The sequence below is a fragment of the Phaseolus vulgaris genome, chromosome 7, assembly GCF_000499845.2.
Source record: "Phaseolus vulgaris cultivar G19833 chromosome 7, P. vulgaris v2.0, whole genome shotgun sequence".
NCBI classification, from domain to species: Eukaryota; Viridiplantae; Streptophyta; class Magnoliopsida; order Fabales; family Fabaceae; genus Phaseolus; species Phaseolus vulgaris.
In genome coordinates this window covers 2,365,172-2,386,647 of record NC_023753.2, presented here as the reverse complement: position 1 = coordinate 2,386,647, position 21,476 = coordinate 2,365,172, and the positions used below count along the sequence as shown (strand labels likewise).

Here is a 21,476-nt window from a genome sequence, read left to right as displayed (position 1 = left end):
ATTTTGATATTACTCTTAATGCATCATGCGGAATACGAATATACGCCCAATTTAAGCTTAAACAATAATGATATTTCTAATTTAAGATTCATAAACTTAAAGTTTTTTAAGACATCAGTGTGTTCATGCAAATTGCACCAAAAATAATATGAAATCTCTTTTCAAGTAAATGGATGACAAACTCACTGAGAACATCTGAAACGCCTGTAGAGTTTGGAAGAAGTCATCCAGTAATAACATAGCATGTTACATCAAAGCTCACAATTTACACTCTAGTTCCTTCCTCCAAGTTATACCATTACGCAAACCACTAAACCCTAAACCCATCTTTTTATTTAGTGAACTTGTTTTGACAGTAAAATGCAACAGTGCAAGCAAGAACACCCGCAATAAGAAATGAAGACTTCCCTATTTGACGTAATAAAGTGCGACTAGTGTAAGCCCATATCCATCGTGATAAAAAATGCAGCCCACAGGTATTTTTGAACTTCTGGATTGAAAAATCCTGAAGTAGATACAGAGTGTTTTGTCAGTTCCATGAAAGAATAACGGCAAATCTCATAAGTCATTATCCTCAGATATTATACAAGGGCTATTTTGCATAGAGTTTCCGTATCTAGGGCCATTTCAACACAAACATATTTTTCTCAAAAAACTGCAATTGATGTAATTGATCGGCAGTCACCGAACCAATCAGTGCAGCTCTTCATGATTATAGTTTACCCACATTGTCAACAAATGTAATCAAGCTGGAATTGTAAGTTTCCAGAGAAAAATCCTGCACATTCTCACAAAAATTGTCTAAGTTTCATTCAATGTGGAACACTTATCAAATTATGTTTAACAATTTTCTAAAAGACACAAGGTAAAACTGCAATTCAATGAATCGTGCACTCTTCTGCCACCCAAACTAATCAATCGCATAAGAAAAACAAAATAAATATTGATATGCCGGGGGAAGTAATTAAAGCCAAAGTTAGAAGCAGTGTAAAATCTGATTTCCCTTACTAAAATCCGACATTATAGAAAAACATTATCTTCCATATTAGAAATAGTAGCCAAGGTTTTGTTATTTTCTTCTGTCTATATTGATCAGAGCTATTTTCTTCACATTATTAGAAAGTCACATGAGAAAGGGGTAAAGGATGAAAACAACTGAAAAAAGTACATACAACATCACATCACATGCATATCAAACCTGTCAGCCAGTATGTGATTTTCTTTTGTAAGAAACAGTAATATATTGTTACATCTCAGCTCAATGCTAGGGAGTATGGAATATAATAGTAAATCAAACAAATGAAATGACTGGCATGCATCCTAACGTAATATAATGCATACAGTGTAACAAACATATGCTATGCATTTTGAAAAACTTCATGAGACGAATATGAACATAAATTTGCTGATGCATAAAATAAAAGGAAAATATTCTCTTACTTTTATAAAGAAAAATACAAAAGAAAAAGGTGCAACACCAATGTGCTACTGTTTGTATTAATTTCTGGGATAAAGAAAAAACAGCAGAACAAGGAAACAACCTGATCGAGTTTTTTGTACTGCATAAGCTAATATTTTTATTGAATAAGACTCAATATTTATACACACTTAAATAACAGAACAAAAGATCATGCTCCATGACAGGAGCGGAGCTAGAATATTTTTAGTGGGGTAGCTGAAGATATAAAATATTATCAAAGAAGTTTTTTAATCTTTTATTGTTTGAAATTATGTTAAACAATAATCATTTTATAAATTTAGAAGCCTTATAATAATTCAATACATAGGATCATATAGACAATTTTATATGTTATGTAAAATATTGATTAAAAAAAGTAAATCAAACTTCAAAATTTTGCAGACAATTACCCACAAGTTTTACAAATTCTAACATGTTTGTTCATTTGTAAAAGTAATTTTTATTGGACAACACAACTAGAAATTTTTTTGCAAAGTACACTACAATACTTATACTTATTTTGACAGTATCTAGAGGCATAATCTAAAAAATTACAGTCTTATTTGAGTAGTGTAATAATACTCCCAGAGAATGTGAAAAAAATAAAAACTCGGGGAAGAGACTTCAAGGAGAGACGCAGAGCATGTGGTAAATATAAAAATACCAACAACTAAGCAAATAAAGCTGACTAGGACTGCAATCCTAGGCAGACACAAAGGATTTTTCACCAACAGATAATAAATATTCTCAAATTAATACGAGTGAGTTTAAATCTTGAAGCATATCAGTCATTACCTTTGGTAACTTGTGTTGTTGAGCTAGATGATCCACATGGAGCCTCACATTTGATGATGCAGCAATCCAGGCACGACGATCAACATCAGAATATACAGATTCTATAATGTCAAACAAAGTTTTTGCTCCACCTTCAATTGCTTTCAGAATATTAGCTTCTCTACTTCTGCGATTCCTGAAAATAATGATAACAATCCACATAGTTGTCGACTTTGACATAAAATATCAACATTAACTTGTCTAGTCAAGGGAAGGAACTAATAGATTATTAGTACTTTAGATATCCACACAGCATCTGTTTTGGCCAGACATTAACTCTCCCATGCATTGGTATTAAAGCGTGCGGTGAAAGCTCCAGAAATTTGTATGTGGTTTGAAAGTAATCCTACAAATGACAGTTTATGTTGAGCAAAAGGACATCTAAAAAACAGATATTATTAACTTTATATTCTTTGTTATGTCATCTCCAACGCAAGGGTCATACTATGGTATCTTATTTTACAAATGGTCTTACTCCAAGTCTTCAACATTTTTATTAGAGAATCTCAGTCTATAATATAATAACTACATAACATGCATTTCCAACATGGCATCTTTTTGCACTTACAGACATATTTCCACCAGCTCTTATGTCCAAGACAGCACTTCCCTGACTGAAACCAAGTAAATTAATAGTTTAATAGAGTAATTATAAAAAGAACTTCAATATAAAGTAAGTAGGTCTTTCAAAATAATTGTAATCGCAGATAGGAAATAAGATGGCTTCAGCTTAGTATAAAATAACACATTCAGTATGTCAAACCATTTCCTTGTTTGCATCAAAACTAAGTAGACAATGTACTCCTCATCAATTCTTGACAAGAGGATTTTGGTGAAGGTAACTCTAGCAAATTGATTCTCCTATATCAGTCCTATCATATCTGGGTCTCCCTGTACCTTTGTGTCTTTAATAAATTAACTAACTAGAACGAAAAGGAGTAAAGTTTGAAAGTAGATAGTCTACTCTTTGTTGACTCCTAGACAACAAATATGCTAACTTCAACCGTCTCATAAGCTCAGAAAGTTCACCAACTAGTGTTATATCCAATATTTTGCTTATTTTTTTATCAAATAATAAATGTAATTAGTAATTAGAAACCTGCACAGACAACCTCCATGCACTTCAAAAATGGCATCATGACTGTAAAAGTAAAATACTTTACTACAATTTCAAGTATCTACAAAACATAAGTCCACAGCCCAACTAAGAAATTATTCCAATTAACATTCAAATGTAATGAAAGTTTCACAATCATCCAAATATGTGTAAAAAACATAAAACATATATGAAATTTGAAAGTGTATCAATTCCATCCATGATAATTAAAATTTCTTTACTTACTATCTATTATCTTGTATGGAATCTTACCCCAAACAATGATCACCAACAATCAAGGAATGAGAATTTGCATGAAGCAGTGCCATATGGCCATCTGTATGTCCCTGAGCCGAACATAATTTTCAGATTTTGCAGAAAAAAGAACCAACTTTATGTAAAACAAGTGTGTTCTAACCATACTCACAACTTCAATACAAACTCAGTTAAGAATTAAAGTAATATTTAATTTAGCTTGAGTCGAAAAATGTTACCAATACTCAAAAGGCTTTTCATTTACAACTTCAAGACACTCCTTAAGGCAAAAACAAACGGCTCTAAAAGCAAGGAAAAAGCACAGGTTCACTATTTTAAGAAATTATCTATTGCAAATAAGGGATTATTAGGATAAAAATATCCTAATATGTCCACGATAATTAGGAAAAAGTATCCTTAGAATCTTCATATTTATTTGTGAATCGTGTCCCAACTGCTGATCGAAAAACTTCAGTTATCTTGGACTGACTACAAACAAAACAGTCACAAACAAATGTCACTGCCACATCTGATCACCCACATTATCATTGAAGACACCAACAAAAAGGAGTGTGCTACTGTAAGGACCAAAGCCTTGTCTGCCAAAGCAAACATGGTAGAAGACAAACCAGATCCAAAAAGGTACGAGAAAAAACCTGATCACAAAAAGAAATATAAGTTTTCTCATCCCAATGAAACTAACCCCACCTTCAAGAAGAAGGGAAATTGCTTTATCTGTGGAAAGTCACTCACCATGCACCTCAGTGTAGACATAGGGTCAAAAATGACAATCCTCCTAAGACCAATATAGTCGAAGGGGAAGATATCATTGTTGCAGTCGTTTCACAAGTGAACCTTGTGACCAATGTGAGTAAATGAGTGGTAGACACTGGAGCTACCAACCACATTTGTACAAACAGGAAAGTGTTTACTTTGGGGGATGAAGAAGAACAAGTTTATCTCGATGATTCGAATACAACTACTGTCCTAAGAAAAGGAAAGGTTCTTCTAAAGCTCACATTTGGTAAAACTCTGGCTTTAAGTGATGTACTACATGTGCCATCGATTAGAGTTAATTTGATCTCTGTAACATTGCTGGGCAAAGTTGGGGTTAAAGTGTCATTTGAATATGACAAGACTGTTATGATAAAAAATAATGTTTTTGTGGAGAAGGGATATTGTGATCGAGACATATACATATACAACAACTCATAATCCACTACAAGATGATACAACTCAACATATTAAAATTGACAAACTCTTCATCAAAGATAATCTTGACAGAGAACTCTCTAGCTGGCAGACATCTTCACTAAGGGACTTCCTAGAGAAAAATTCCAAGATTTTGTAGGTAAGTTGGGAATGATTGATATTCAATTACCAACTTGAGAGGAAGTGTTGAAAATAGAAGATTATTAGAATAAAAATATCTAAATATCTCCAATAGTAATTAGGAAAACATCTCATTAGATTCTTCACATTTATTCCATCAGATTTTTTTCCCTTTTTTAAGATAACGTGGTTAGCATAATTTGTATTAATAATATATAATTTTATTTCCTTCATTATTCAAGTTTATCTTCATAAATGCTTAACTTCTCAAATACACACCTGAATATTTTTTATGTACATCTCATACAAATCTTTTGTGAAAGTTTATTAGGTAATGTTAAAATAGTGGGTGTGCCATTATCCCACTCATGCATCTTAAACAAAATTTTCAAATTTTGGTAGAACATAAGATCTAGAAAAGATATTTCAAATCAACTAGGATTATGCATGTGAAAAATACCGGGGCATAAATAGTGCTCAATCTATGACCACCAATGACAATATCTTCATCCCCTCTAACTGAGGTATAGCCAAGTGACCAATCATCTGTTATCATGAAATGTAAGTTTAATAGAACTGTATATCGGTTGTCATATACACACATATGAATAACATTAATTGTGAATAGACTCCAATATGCAACAGGAGAACGTCTATAGCAGAGTCATATAAGCTCAAAATATCCATGAAAATGATGGAAAATTATGGAGAAAGATAACTCACTTTTAGTCAATCTGCAACCAAAATTTGGAAGCATATTGATATAGTTGTTAGGAAAGTATCAAACCAAAACTGATAAGATGTTGAAATCCTTTGAAAACAAGTGCTGTGTACATAAAGAAATTAGCTCAAATTAGGTGGAAATCGCATATTAATGGATTTGATTCAAATTTAGTTTTAATGATTTGGATTGATTATTTAGCACTCATTAGATTTTTAGAGGGAGAAGTTCTATTATTCTAAGCAATGGAAATGGAGAAGGAAAGGGGAAACTAGTAAAGTAAAATGAACTAAATTTATGTGTGGCATGTTCCCCCCCAACCAATTTTAAATGAGTTGCAAATCATTTTTTTAAAATGAGTTGGGAATTGATTTCTTAATCAAATCAAATCTATTTTTAATGATTCCAAACAATCTGTTTGAATTCAGATCTAATTGTAAGAAAATAAGATCCAACACACCAAAAATATTGCAATCAGATGTACTGCTTCTGCTCTCTTGTCCTGAAATTTTCACTAACTTTATCTAGACCCTGATGGCATAAAACTACACCAAGCATGCCCTTTAGTCTCACCTAACATATAAATAGCAATAAAAACAATTATTGACTCACAAGTACTAATCAAGTTGATACCAAAAGTTAGGGTTTTGAACCTTTAATGTGACCATTTTAAAGTTCATATGAAAGTCATGATTGATAAGTCTTTACTCAAAACCAAGATTTTTATGAAATTTCAACATAGATACAGAATATCTTTTGCATCACCATGGATGTATGTACTTTAGTTCCTAGTTGTGTAAATTTATTTTATCTGTTTTAGTTTTAAATCTATTGAGTTAGGCTATTATTTGGATAAATTTTTCCACATGTTCCTTCAGGAAAAGAAACTAAGAAGGTCAAATACACTTTGTTTCTTCTTCCATAATCAAACTAAATTTATGTACTAGAGCTTTTGGAGAAGTTAAATGAAAGTGTTTCTATATAAGTTTAGGGGCATAAGTTGATTTTTTAAACTTATAGAGAAGCTTAATTCACTTTACCTCCTTATTTTCTTTTCCTGTAAGTGCTTAAGGAAAAATTTATCCAAATATGGCCTTAATCCAAAACTAGAAAAATACGTGTTTGCAAACTGTATGCATGCATGAACATTATTGAAATGAAAATAGCAATATAACCTCTGCTTATTCGATGCATGGTTTTTTCATGGGCTACCAAAATAGCTTCAGGATTGCACTTCTGGATAACTGAGAGACCTATCATAAAGGATGAAAAAATATATTTGAAATGTAAGTTTCTGAATTACAAGAGTATGTCCATTACAGTCAACAATGGCATACCAGAAGAGATTTACAAGTAATGATTTTTACATGGTGGATTTTAGTGCAGAACTAACATTCATAAGACTATATCTTTTTCTGCTTCTTGGTTCTCATTTAGCTTTAAGGTCTAACGATGTACAAAGGACTATTTATCATTGCTACCTCACCATTCACCAGCTATTAATCTACTTTAAAAAGCAGAAGTCAATAAAGTTAAATAGAGACTCACCATCTACATGATCATGATGATGATGAGTGACAAAGACCACTAGTCGTCTTGGCAAAGCATTAACAACTTTCTCTAGCTGATAATTACAGAGTGACATGTTAAGATTTAATTGATGAGGACCAAATTTCAAAAGTCAACTAAGAAATTAACCAATAATAGAAGGTATATAGGGGAGGGGAATGAAGCATCACACATATATCTCGACGTGAATTCCTCAAAAATAGCATGACTTGCATTAGAGTAGAAAAAGTTTGCAGTCATTAAATTCAAACACATGACTTATTTCTGCTTTTGCCATCAATAATAAGTAACATCAAACTAAATTCAGAAACAGTCAACTCAGTAGGATCAAGTATGAAGAAACTATGAACTGAAATGCACATACCATGAATATGGAATTGAAAACAGGAAAAAAGATGAACCAAAGGCCATATGCTATGGATTACATGCACAAGCGGGATGTAATGTGGAAGTATACCTCTCCATGGAACTCAGATAGGCATCCTGGATCAACTATGAGTGCATCTCCACTTGCAATAAAATTATTTTCTTCAGAATTATTTGGAAAATTTTCAGGTGCAAACACCACCAAATTTGTCGTGTGAAAAGGCTTTAATGTCCTACTTCTCATAGGTATAATGATAACACCAGGTGGGTACTCCTGAAAGAAACCAAACTTCATTTTGCACCAGATTATAAACATAATGACTTTGAAGGATAAAAAACAAGCTTCCTCTTTCTCCTTTCTTTGTACAGAAATATCCAGATGCAGCTATGTTCTTAGACTAAAAAGTATCGAGTTGCTGAAAGTTAACAGTATGTGTTACTCATTTGGAGAATGCTTTTGTCCATTTAACCCCAAAGCACTTAACAAAGTGAATGAGAAATTTGCCAGAGAAGATATAGAAAGGCAGTGAAAATCTACTAAACAAACCATATGCTAAATCTCAATGCTAGAGCCTTGCCTCAACATTAAAAACAAATCCAAAAAGTAATTTGCAGAGTGGGGTCTGGAGTGTGCTATTCATGCAATAAGACATGACAGCATTTGGAAAGTTATATATCGACAAAGATTATTGCTACCTGAGATTTGATTTAACAAAATCTTCCGAAATAGTCACTGAAAACAAGTGGTTTACAGTTTATTTAAATTCTTGCCCTAATTTAATAAAAGTAAAGCTTCTCCAGTATCGCAGCTTCCAGATTTATTTAAAAATTGTACTTCCCAATACATAATAATAATATATGCTCCCACCAAGGAAATGGAGGAAATTTAAAGAAAGAAAACCTGATGGTTTATGGCTGGTGGGACTTTCCACTTTGTAGAGAAAGATGATTCATTTATAAGACCAAGAACAATCAATGGTCCAACCCGATCTCCACTTGGTTTCACTTGCTGAATCCAGTTAAGACAGCTTCGGATAGTCATCCATCTATATGAATCTGCATAGGTTTATAAATATCCAGAATTAACGTTATTGATATATTATGATATTGAAATTTAAAAATGAATAAAACAAGATAGATTAACGGTGCTTGAAAGTATACATTAGCATTAGAGAATGGGTTGTGATTCATTCAAACTAGCTAGATTGCTTACGGAGAAAACATTTTCTCTATGATGCACGGATACTATACGAATATAGGATGTGACATGTATCCAACATGGTGATTCGTCTCATCTTAAAAAATACACAGGATATACGATAAGTTGACATACGTTTAAAGTATGTATTTACGCATATATATATATATATATATATATATATATATATAATTCACAAAATAAAATAAATGTTATTGTAATTTGTTAAAGAAACCATATTAAAATTGGAAATCTTATTAAATATTATTCAAATTAAACTTTCGAAAACTCAAATGTATATACAAATTATAATTTTATATGAACAAGTGGAGAGAGTGAGTTGCTTTTATCAATATTTGTTATCACAACACTTGATTTTTTAATTAAGTGGTACTCAAATATTAATTCCTAAAAATTATTTCATGGAAGATATCACAAAGATTATATATTTTATGTATGTTTAATGTTTGGAATAATATATAAAAATAAAAATGATGATAGTTATATACAGTAGTGGAATGTTATATATGAGACTATTTTAGGAAAGTCTGGGATCCTAGAACGTGTTGTCTTGTTTCGCATGGGGTAATAAATTAGTGGCGAATGGCGACCCCCACTAATCACAAAGACTAGTAGGACCAATCCAAGTTCTCGCTAGTCAAGTAACCACTACACTACCTAGCTTTTAATCTTGATCATTCATGTACGGGTGTATAGTTCAAATTTATGATCCTCCCATCCTTAAAATAAAAATGATTCTAATTGGTTGAGATCAAGTTACACTAATATAAGTTATATCAATCCTACATTGATAAATAATATTTAGCAAATAATTGTAATCCAAAATCTACCATTGTAATCCACTATCATATATATCATTTAAATAAAATCTTACACTAATCCAAAATTACTTAACAAGTCATTGAAATATGTGAAGACTAGTTTCATATATAGTTTTGAAATGTGTACAAATAAAAATTGTTTGGTTATTCTTGGAAAGTGGTTTAGGTCTACTCAACCCTAGAAAAACCGAGTTGTGAGTTGAGGACTTATATGTTCTATTTTGACACTTACTCTAGTGGATGTGAGACTTGGGTTTTTTCCAAAACACCTTTAGCAACGCATCCAAAATCCAAATGAAAGAGGAAGTTAACCTTTAACAAATAACAAACAAAGTAACACAGTCACAGAGACACAAACACCCTTCAGCTTTCCAAGTTCTGTTTAAAGGAAAAAAAAATGCATATTTTCTTAGACAGAAAAATTTCTCAACGATCTAATTTAACAAAGGTGGGGGCTAAAATTTAGTCCAGGTCACCAGTTGTTGGTCATAGCTTTGAATCCAAAACAGCTTCTTTGCATATGCAAAGATAAGGCTGCCTACAGTGACCATCTCTCACACCTTCACATAGCGAGGAGCCTTCCGGTAGGAATTCTCGTGAGTTTTTACATTTAATTTAAACAAAACAGAGCAACATAAACTAACGGGACAGAGATAAACAAAAACAAGCATCACCATCTTGAGGCAGTCCGAGGCCTGGGCACAGATAAAATTCAATATAATTTCTCTACAAATTTATAGCAGACAACCCAATTCATATATCACCTAGAAATAAACAATTTTAGTAACGATGATGATGATGATGATAAGTGCAAACGAAAAACATGAGAACAATCAAACCTATAGAGTTCTTGTCCTCAGCCGCTACCAATTTTCCAACAATGAAGACTGTGTTAACGGGCAAATCAGGTCCAAAGGCAGCTTCCTTTACATACTTAAGGAACTTCCAACCTCCTCCTTCAACCGCCCCAAACCCTAGTTGTCCAAACACCTAATCGGAAAATCGTTTCGCACGAATTCATCATCACCAAAGCACAAAGACTCGATACATCCAAAATTTAAGAACACTACCTCGTCGAGAGCCGAACGGATGTCGAATTTCCTCAAATCGAAGTCCTCGGATTCGGCATGCGAGGGCCCAGCTTCCAGCAGAAGCGGTGGGTCCGACTCTGGTGGCAGCGGGTTTAACTGCGCCGAGGGCAAGTCCCAGAGATCAGAATCGACGAAAGAGTCGTATTCTTCGTCGTGGAATTTGGGAGGGCGCGACTGCTTCAGGAGCAGAAATTCATCGTCCTTTGAAGAGCTTTGGATTACGAGAGCAAGTCTGTGAGCTGCCATTGCCAAAGGAACTGTGAAGTTCAGTCCCTCCTTCTAACTATTTATTATTTCCAAAATAAATAGACAGTTGAAACAAACTTCTGAAAAGTGTATTACAAATATTTATGGGCCACCCCCAGTGGTTGCAAAACTTAATTTATTATGAGTTGGTTCAGTGCAGTAGGTGAGTTCAAAAACTTTACATGTATTTTTTTTATATGTAAAAAACATTACGCCATCACAAACCAAGAACTTTGGACACTAAAATGTTTAACAAATATATATATATATATATATATATATATATATATATCGATGTACTTAATTAATTTAATTTAATTGATAAAAACACGAAATACTAAAATAATGACTAATTTAATACACGTTAAACATATTGTTATATAATTACTACATTTTACTAAAAATTAAACAAAATATCTTTTAGGGACTGAAAATAAAAAATCAATCTAAATATATATTTTATCTTAAATTTTTGTATACATTTAACTCTATTTATCGCGAAAGTCGCTTATTTAAAGGAGTTACAAAGTAAAATTAAATTTAACACTTTAATTTCATAAAAATAAAAATAAAAAGAAAATTTTCAAAATGAGTTACCTGTATTTAAAAATCCAAAATTATAATTTTATATCCTCATAAAAAAGTCTAAATTAGATGTCAAAAAAGTAAAATCTAGCGAGAGGAGTAATTGGGGTCAAACATTAACCCTTGAGCATTCGTAATTCCCAATAAACTAAAAGATGAAATAAAATAAAATAAAAAGAAAGAAGTTTTGTCTTGGAGCGGCACGTATCACACAGAAGCCATACCTACGAGACTCAATCGAGCTTCTTTCTTTCTCTTCCTGCAAATTCAAAACCCAATCTCAATCTTTCCCTTTGGCTTCGTTTCTTTCATTTCAAATTGACCTCGCTCACGGTTTCGCTTGGATCCCAAATCCCACCACGCAATTTTTCTGCTTTTTCTCATTCCGAGGAAAGAAGCCAATTCGCGACCGATCCAATGCCGCTTTGAATCGCGTGCCATCCTCCTTCGGTGGGAACATCTTATTGCTTTTGAATTCGAATCTTGGGGCAGCTGGGTCGATGAGTAACATGTTACACTGTTTCTGAAACACAAAGGTCATTTTTTTATTACCATTGGAGCTGCCCGGTGTTTGAAGAGAAAGAAAGAGACGGGGTAGCGAATGGGAATGGGTTCAAAAATGGAAGGACCGTCTACCCCTGCTAATCGACGTGACCCATACGAGGTATTGTCCTTGACAAGGGATTCAACCGATCAAGAAATTAAAACGGCGTACAGAAAGCTTGCTCTTAAGTACGTTTCCATCTTTTCTTTTGATTTTTCAATTTCCCCTTTTGATTTTGTGTGTCTAGTATTGTTTTCATTTATGAAATCAGTACTTGCACATCTTGCACATGTCGTTCTGTCTGTTTAGGAAGTTGCTGTCTTTGTTTTCTTTAAGTGTGTTTGGATTTTTGTTTGTTTTTAAGTGATTTACTTTCCTATTCAAATGGAGTAGTGTCTGTCTTGTTGGATTTCTGATAATATTTTTTATGAAAAAGAGGGTTTCTCTGAATTTTTTCTTATGTAAAACACTAGCGTGTCTTCTTAAGTGAGATAGCTCATTGAAGAACATTTGAAGGTGATAAACATTCTTCTATAATTTGTAGTAATAATAACCTCTCATGTTATAACAAATGGCACTGAATCAAAGAAGGGGACTAGGGTGCGGAGATCTGGGAGGAGGATTAAATCTGGTAAGGACGGAACTTATTTGGAGTTTCACCTTAGTTATCTACTCAATAAAGGTTTGCATTAGGGTTTTAAATAGTGTTCTGTAGCAGCATAGCGGAAGCTGGCCACCATCGGGGCCTGTGCCGGGCCGAATAGCGGCTGGGATGACGGTGCTATGAGTTTTTTCCAAAAGCCTCTGAAAAGTTACTATACTTTACGGGTGCTATTTCTGGGGTTTCAATTCCAAAAATGAAATTTACTTCTATAATGGTGGTGAAAATGGTAAAGGAAAATTGGATTTAGAAGATGATGATTGACGATTCCTATGTAGGAAACTTGTATTTGACTTTCGTTGGTATTTACAAGTATGTTTTTGTTTAAGACACCAGTGACTTTCTGTTGTTAATTGTGAACGTTATATATTGAGTGACTTCTGTTATTTATGAAAATGTGTGTTTATATTATATAAACTATATAAAAACTTTCCAAATAACAGCTATCCCACTACATTGTTTTTGAGGTTGGCCACTTGGGATTCAAAACAGAGTTTGCATTAAAGATAACATAGATTTGAAACTCTATTTCTTATTGTAGAATAACACCAAAAGCATCTATAAGGAACTACGTTTAAGTTTTATCCATAATTTAAACCAATATACAAGTACTGATGTCAGTTTTTTGTTTTGGTCTTCTAGAAAAAAGGAGTTTGTTTACTTGTTTTGTGTTTAAGTATGCCAATTATGATGAAAAACATGCATGGGATCTTTTTACACATTTCTATACGATTGGCAGGTATCACCCTGACAAAAATGCCAGCAATCCTGAAGCTTCGGAGCTATTTAAAGAGGTTGCATATTCTTATAGTATCTTGTCTGACCCAGAAAAGAGAAGGCAGTATGACAGTGCTGGATTTGAGGTTCCTTTCTTTTACATCCGAAATCAAACCCTGTTTTCTTTCCTTTTTCTGTTTTCTTTCCCAACGCTTCCTACAATGTGAAAAAAGTTATGGCTTGTGACATTGGACAAATCTTAAGTTATCTGGGTGGGAAAAGTAGCAGACAGAGAAGAAATGTGTGTTCTCTGGGTAGCTGTATTTTTTTTTCTGGGAAGCATGACCTGCATGTTTTAACATCCTAATTTTCCTGTGATCTATGATTGAACCTGCCAGATTGTATTATTACACAACATTTACATCTCGGGAGAGAGGAGCTAAAACATTTATATTACCTGTCTGCACCTTGGAATTCAAGTGGAATGCATATATACACTTATGATACTTTTTTAACCAAAACTGGATTTCATACACGTTAGTTGTGACTATTTTGTCATTTATTTCAGTATTGATTTCGTGTACGTAAGTGCTACCTTTTTGTTTACCTATCTTTGATTTATTTTGTTATACTATTTTCTTTGTCTTCAATCCATACATCCATCTTCATTCTTTTGGCTTTCTGATTATCTGAAAATTAATTTTTCTTCACTACTCTGCTCTTTTTATGGGTGTATTGTAAATGTCTTTATTTATGTAGTATTATCTGTATATATCTCTTAAAAGCTTTTAAACATTTCAGTTCATATTCTTCCCGATATAGTTCTCGAATTGATATGCAACATTCTTTAAGATATTCTGCCAATACATATCAGGCACTTGATGCTGATAGCATGGACATGGAGATTGATTTGTCTAATCTGGGGACAGTGAACACAATGTTTGCAGCTTTATTCAGGTGTACATTTTAGTGCACGACTATTTGTCTTCAAAATTATTTTTGGTTTGCTTGGATTTATTTCTTATTTTATTTTGTTACAGCAAACTGGGTGTCCCTATCAAGACTACCATTTCAGCTAATGTTCTTGAAGAAGCTCTGAACGGAACAGTTACAGTCAGACCCCTTCCAATTGGAACTTCAGTTAGTGGAAAGGTTCTTACTTTCTTCATGATGGATGAAGCAAAACAGTAGTCTTCTTGGTGGTGTATGTGTTCCACTTATGTCAATTTGTTGCAGGTAGAGAAGCAATGTGCTCATTTTTTTGGTGTGACAATGAGCGAACAGCAAGCTGAGTCGGGCATTGTAATAAGAGTTACTTCAACAGCACAAAGCAAATTCAAGGTATCACTTATTCTTTTATGTCTTTATTAACAATTCCCTTGTCCGTTTGTGGTTTTGCTTCTGGTTTTGGTATTGGATTGAAATATTGAAGGGTTACTTTTCAGTTGCTCTACTTTGAACAAGATGTGAATGGAGGCTATGGTCTGGCATTGCAGGTAAATTTCATTGTTCTTGTGCTTCTACTGCTCTACACTTTCTACCCTTTGGACTTGTTGGTTTAATGGATAATAGATTTATATAACTATACCATCAGTGAGTGAGTGGGATGGTAAGCCTTATCAACCATTTAGGCTTGAGAATGAGAGTTTAAATGTTGTGAAAGTGAAACCAGTTCTTGTGGGAAAGGTACAGAACCTTTGAGAAGTCTAGTGTTTTCTTCAACTGTGGAAGAGTCTAAACTATTAGGTTATTCAACTGTTATCCATGAACAAATAGCTGAACTTCTCTCTCTAGATTCTCCCTTGTAACATAATGTTGATAGTCATTGATCATTAGTTAAAAAACACGGGGATTTTTTTAATTTTAAATAAACTGAAAAGCATGACGGCACAAATTTGAGTACTTCCATGACCACTGTTAAACCTTTTAGACTATTGGTAATTGTGTTTCTCATCTGGATAAAACCAAGTCCCCCAAAATGCCAATGTTTGCAAAACGCTTCATGCAGATAGATTATATAGAGTAAGTGGCCGCTCCTCACAAGTCAGAGAAACATAACACCATTTTTCTGTGAAAGAGCTTTGCATGGCCTGCAAGTTGTAACCAATTATTTGCATGAATAATATTAAGCTACACCATGTGATTATTGTTAAGCTACTTGTAAAATTTGTAGATTGCACAAACTGCAGCTAGTTATCTTTTGACGTAATGCATATGAGATCCCAATTGCGTGTATATGTAGTTGATATTGCATGCATCTATCTTTCTATACAGGAAGATAGTGAGAAGACTGGCAAGGTGACATCTGCAGGAATGTATTTTTTACATTTTCAAGTGTACAGAATGGATTCAACGGTGAATGCGGTATGAAAGTTATGCCCATTAGGTTTATTTTTCTTTTGCTGCGGGCTGTTTGGAAAAGGTGGTTACTGTAAGTGCTATGTGCAGTTAGCGATGGCCAAGGATCCTGATGGGGCCTTCTTTAAGAGGTTGGAAGGTCTTCAGCCTTGTGAACTCTCAGAACTAAAGGCCGGCACTCACATATTTGCTGTTTATGGTCTGAATAATTTATTTTATCACATTGCTCTTTTGCCAACTTAGGCTATATTTTAAGTAAACTGTTTAAGTTACATCTACCCTGATTCAACTTAATATTGTTTAGGAGATAACTTCTTTAAGACTGCTAGCTATACGATTGAGGCAGTATGTGCAAAATCGTATGAAGATACCACCCAAAAACTGAAGGATGTTGAAGCTCAAATTTTAAGAAAGAGGAATGAGCTACGCCAATTTGAAGCAGAATATAGAAGGGTTATTTCCTTTACTCATACATAGTTATTGTATTTCTTGGGTTGGGACACTTATAAGGGACTGTTGTTTCTTGTAATACTTTTCAGGCATTGGCGCGCTATCAGGAAGTGACAGACAGATACGCAAAAGAAAAACAATCTGTATGTTCTTTCAACTTGTGCTACAGTTACTACATCAATGTATATTTTTAAGTGCAGACATTTGCGTTCTTTTTAATACTGGGGGTTTTGGTGTGGGTGGGCTAAAGAAAGGGACGAAGGAAATAATTCAACTATTGTGCCATATAATGCTCATCTTAGGTTCTCCTTAATATACATTATCACATGATTGATGTACTCGACTTCAAAGAATTGACTTTTAAAATAAACTTATTAATGTACCCCTATACAATGGTTACTAGGATTGGATGTTCTCTTGTTAAGCAACAGGATATGGTCATATTGGGGGGACAAAATCATATTAATTATCAAATATAATTTGCGGGTCTTGCAACAAATCATGGTGAGTCCTTGTTTAATAAAGATTTTATCTTTCTTTCTCTAATATGACCATATTTTGTTACTCAACATTGGGATAAGATTCAAATTCTAGTCACTTGGGCTTGAAGCATCAAGCATGAAAACATTGCAGTCCCACTCAGACCTTGGTAGCAATTATAGTTTCCAGGCAACTAGCAGACTCTATCACTGGGTCGTTCATGCCAAGATTGTCAAACTTGAGAGGTCGAGGAGAGGAGCTTTTGTAGACCCGATGTCAACTCGTAAGACATGTATGCATAACATAATACTCTTAATACTACAATAGTTCAATATTTCCACTTCATACTACAGAAAAGTAGTAAATCACAATAATAAAGTATGATACTTACACTAGTGCCAAATAAGATTAAACTACATAGTCACCTAAATTATATATAAATTTGTAAAAACAAATTCTTGATGTGAAAGCAATTGAAAAAGGAGTCAATTTCTTCAAATAATTCGAGCCCTTATATAACATTGTCGTTGTGGAGGTAATCAGACAAAAATTACATGATTTCAAACTTGTTCACTCGTTTCTTGACTCGAGAGTTTGACAAACTTGACTCCTATGTGGTGTTAAAGAACCCTTACTCTCGAGTCCTAAATGCATAGGATGTCCTTTGGGTGCATGAATGCAGACTTCATGTCTATAACATGACTTGAGTTATGTATTCTGGAATTGTAAACATTTTTCCTATAAAATGTTATTTCCGGTTGCTTTCTTTTTGTGACTTACAAAATCAAAATTCTATCTCGTGGAGACTTCGAGTCTTGTTTGGTTTGGTTTGGTTTGTTTTAATGTTTAGTACATGTATTCACTTACTTGTTCTGAAGATATTGGGGAAATTTTGCGGAAAACATGTTTTAGTTTATTACACCATTTCCTTCGTAAGTTTTTTAAAATAGAAAATAAAGTGATACTTTTGTAGTTATTGGTGAAAAATATGTGAAGCGAATAAATTAAAACTTGTTTTTTTATTATGTCTTTTTTACCTTATTGAGGCCTTATCTGCTTTGGTATGCAGGTAGACGAGCTTCTGAAACAAAGGGATGGTATCCATTCTTCCTTCACCATTGTGAATTCAACCAGTATTACTGGAAATGGTAGTAATTTGAGCAATGGAAGTTCTAGCAAAATGACTGGTGAAGAGAGCCCCGGGGAAGATGGAGGGTCAGATGGGAAGGACAAGTCAGGCAAAAAGAAATGGTTTAACTTGAATATTAGGGGTTCTGATAAGAGGTTGGGTTAATATTTTAGTTAGTGCCCTTGGTTTTGCTTCTCTGTGAATCAGCTTGGGTTGCAGTTGCAGTTTATGTCTGGAATATTTTTCATTTGCTTGGTTCCGACAAGTTGGTTAATCAGTTCATTGGTATGTGATGCATTCGAAGGTATACAGTATATGTTTTACTGTTTCCTATATTTTTGTACTCCTACAAACAAACAAGACCCTCACCATCCAATTTCCTTGTAGAATCCTATCATCAACACTTATAATTTTGATATTGTTATTTGTAATGATAATTCATTCTTGTAAGTTACTTTCTTCATCCATGCTCTCTGCATATACAACATTGTGTAGATATTTTTATATTGTATGTTTGAATCTGTATTTTTTAAAAGACGATGATTTCTGTAGAAATTGTTTAGAATTTAGTGTATGTTTTACCCTAATATTTATTCATATATTTTCATGTATGTTAAAATTATTATTTTTTAATAGTTGCAAAACATATTTATGGTTTTACAAATTTTATAATTATCAATTTGATTCCATGCTATTTTTTTCTGCACTAACATACATGTTTGTCATCCATATAATTTTAATGATTTTGTGTATATTATTTACATTTCTTGTATATTTATAAATACTATACCATGTACATGATATTCATTAGTATTTTAACATAAAACACCAGTTTTTCTGCCCTATACTATTTCACGTCTTGCTGCTCTGATATTGATGTGTTAAAATGCCACGTAAAACACCAGTTTCCCAAGATTTTGGTAAATATCAGCTTTAACTTCAACAACATTAAGCTGCATATACAATAATGATTCACCGATTGGGTATTTTTTTTCTAATGATAGTCTAGTGCTTGAGCAGCTATATCAAGTCTATAAATACATACTATTCGAGAAAAAATACATTACAATCTTAACACGTATACCACCTTTCAAATCATTAATTAAACACCTAATATAATTAACTCATCTTCAAGAGCATGATTTCAACTTTCAACAACTATATAAATATTTATATAGTAGTATTTCAACGTCAAACTCCTACAAAGTTTAGAGATAGTTTGGGTTCAGATAGTTTAAAATTAAAGAATTATAATCTATTTATAAACTTTTTATTCATCATTCATTGAAAATTTATTTTTAATTAAATTACAGATATTGGGGGAAAAGAGATTAACAACTCAACATATGAAGTACTTCTCACTTGTTTCTTTATTTATGGTATATTTAGCTTGATGTACCAAAGAGGACCTAATAGTTATTACCATTTAGACATATGTTGATAGTTTGGCTGTTTCTTCTTCTAACAAATTTCTTCCTGCACCCTATCTTTCGAAGAAGACTATTTTACTCCTTTTAAAAATGACTTCCAAATTATTTTTTTGAAATATTTTTGAAACATGTTTTTTGGAATATATTTTATTAATTGCGGATTTACCAATCCAAAAATAAATAAAAATTTTGGAAAACTCTTTGCTTACAGAACTCCTGTTCTAGAAACATTTTTTTCTTACGAACCCTTACTCCATAATCACCCAAAACCGTGAAAGGATATTTTTGGTATTTCAAAGAATATAGGGTGTGTAGGAAGAAAAATGTAAGGGTGCAAGAAGAAACGGCCTAAAGAGTTTTGATACGAAGAAGGCATTATAGATTGATTGTCCTTACCTTTTGACTCCCAACAAGGAATGGGTCTAAGATGTTATTGCCATCTTTTCATTAAGCTCCAAACAATAATAAAGTCTTTTGCTTATTGCACTCCCATTTTTAAACTTGTACTTCCATAATTTTTAAAATAACTATTTTATCTTTTGATTTCCAGGTTATACATTCTGAAAGCTTTTCAGAACACATTTTTCAGAATTCATGAAATACATTCATGAACATGATAAGATTTATGTAACAAGATTTTTATAATAAAATTTTCAGAGCACATGAAATAACAACCTTTCTTAATAGAATTTGTGGAAAAAAACTTTATGAAATATATTTAAAATATTTTAAAATGAATTTTTTGAAACAATCTGAAACACATTTTATGCTCATATGTTCCTGAAAGAGTTTTTCCGAACAAGATTTTTTTTTTTTTTTTGCTTTTAATTGCAACCTTTTCCCTGTCTTCTTCTACTGTGATGACTGTGCATCACCAGCAGTAGTGGAGTGTAGTGAAGGTGAAGCAGACAGGGCAATTTAGTCATTTTATCCAATTATGAAGATTTAAGTTAAAAATGGGGTGCATAAAGTAAAATTTAATAATATATTTCAAACCTAATCGACCCAGGTTTCTTCTACACTGTGTAGTTGCCATTGACTTGGTTTTACTCTATTCCTTTTCCACCTTTTATTCCTAACCAACACATCAACTCCATAATTTTCCTAATTTTTCAATGGATTCATTAGAAAATTTAGTACTACATCATAACATATACAAATTTACATATAATCAAATCACTCAAAAAATAGCGGTTTACTTACTTTTTAGAATTGGATTTAAAAAACAAAAATAACTATTTTCAAATTATTTTTAAAGTAACCTTTTATATATAACATCCATGAATTTAAATAACACATTTCTAAAAAATGTCTACAATATCTTTTGATAATAACTTAATAAAAAATTGTGATGAAATTATTGACTGAAATATTTATAGAGGTGTAGCAAAATTCATGTAATTTAAATTTTTTATGACAAATCTTAAGTTAAATAATTGCACTTGAAAGAAAAATCTATGACAATCATTTGATGAACATTTCATATTTATTTCGTGACAGACAAGGTTAAGAAAAATGTATCACAATCTTTTGCAAACAACTTCAAGAGAAAAAGATATTCGTGATGCAAATAAAAGTCACAAATCTAGTTACCAAAAGAACCTCGATTGCAACCCCAAACTTTCAAAGTTTTATTTCAATGCAAAAATTTATAATTTATAATTTACACTTTTACAATTTTGTATTTATAAAATCGACACTTTCATGATTTTATATTTATACTTTTATGTAAGTTTTCATAAGATAAAAAATAAATTTTATTTCAATGGAAATCTATTTATTATAAGGCTTATATTTCAAACTTGAACTTATAATTTTTTTTTTTCTTATACATGGAACACATCTTAACAAAAACTTCAGAATTGTGAATCTACCAATTATTCGTTAGAGCATCTTCAATTGAAGTCAGTTATAAGAGTTATTTGAAAATAAACATATTATTTTAATATAGATTACACATAAATTGTCTAAAATTGGAGTTGTTTATCAAAACAATATTATTTAATTTATAAATAACTCTCTTTAAATTTAAATACTCGTGTATGCAAGATCTATATTAAAATAATATTCTTATTTATAACAACTATTGTAATTTTAATTGGAGATACTTTTG

General features: G+C 32.4%; 2 protein-coding genes across 6 annotated transcripts; one reads left to right on the top strand and one right to left on the bottom strand.

Annotated features, from left to right (window-relative positions):
• Positions 1-144: 144 nt before the first annotated feature.
• Positions 145-11,174, bottom strand: LOC137827657 (uncharacterized). Of its 4 annotated transcripts, none has more exons than XM_068633877.1 (12): positions 10,743-11,174; positions 10,512-10,662; positions 8,534-8,688; positions 7,724-7,906; positions 7,246-7,321; positions 6,873-6,950; positions 5,437-5,522; positions 3,663-3,736; positions 2,862-2,907; positions 2,530-2,639; positions 2,255-2,429; positions 145-505 (listed from the first exon to the last, which is right to left on the bottom strand). In XM_068633877.1, the coding sequence occupies exons 1-12, from the start codon at positions 11,007-11,009 to the stop codon at positions 332-334; spliced, it is 1,575 nt and encodes a 524-aa protein (XP_068489978.1). In that variant the 5' UTR covers positions 11,010-11,174; the 3' UTR covers positions 145-331. The 4 variants fall into 4 exon arrangements, with proteins under 4 accessions (XP_068489978.1, XP_068489979.1, XP_068489980.1 ...); XM_068633879.1 differs by having other exon boundaries at positions 391-778; XM_068633878.1 differs by lacking the exon at positions 6,873-6,950.
• A 512-nt stretch (positions 11,175-11,686) lies between these two features.
• Positions 11,687-18,383, top strand: LOC137827821 (chaperone protein dnaJ 15). 2 transcript variants are annotated; one of them, XR_011083781.1, is made up of 12 exons: positions 11,778-12,326; positions 13,539-13,662; positions 14,391-14,473; positions 14,557-14,668; positions 14,753-14,857; positions 14,962-15,012; positions 15,791-15,880; positions 15,965-16,073; positions 16,179-16,327; positions 16,414-16,467; positions 16,987-17,096; positions 17,874-18,383. XR_011083781.1 is itself a non-coding variant. In XM_068634161.1 (11 exons), the coding sequence occupies exons 1-11, from the start codon at positions 12,196-12,198 to the stop codon at positions 18,096-18,098; spliced, it is 1,233 nt and encodes a 410-aa protein (XP_068490262.1). In that variant the 5' UTR covers positions 11,687-12,195; the 3' UTR covers positions 18,099-18,383. The 2 variants fall into 2 exon arrangements, 1 of the variants encoding a protein (XP_068490262.1); XM_068634161.1 differs by lacking the exon at positions 16,987-17,096 and having other exon boundaries at positions 11,687-12,326.
• The last annotated feature ends 3,093 nt before the right edge of the window (positions 18,384-21,476 follow it).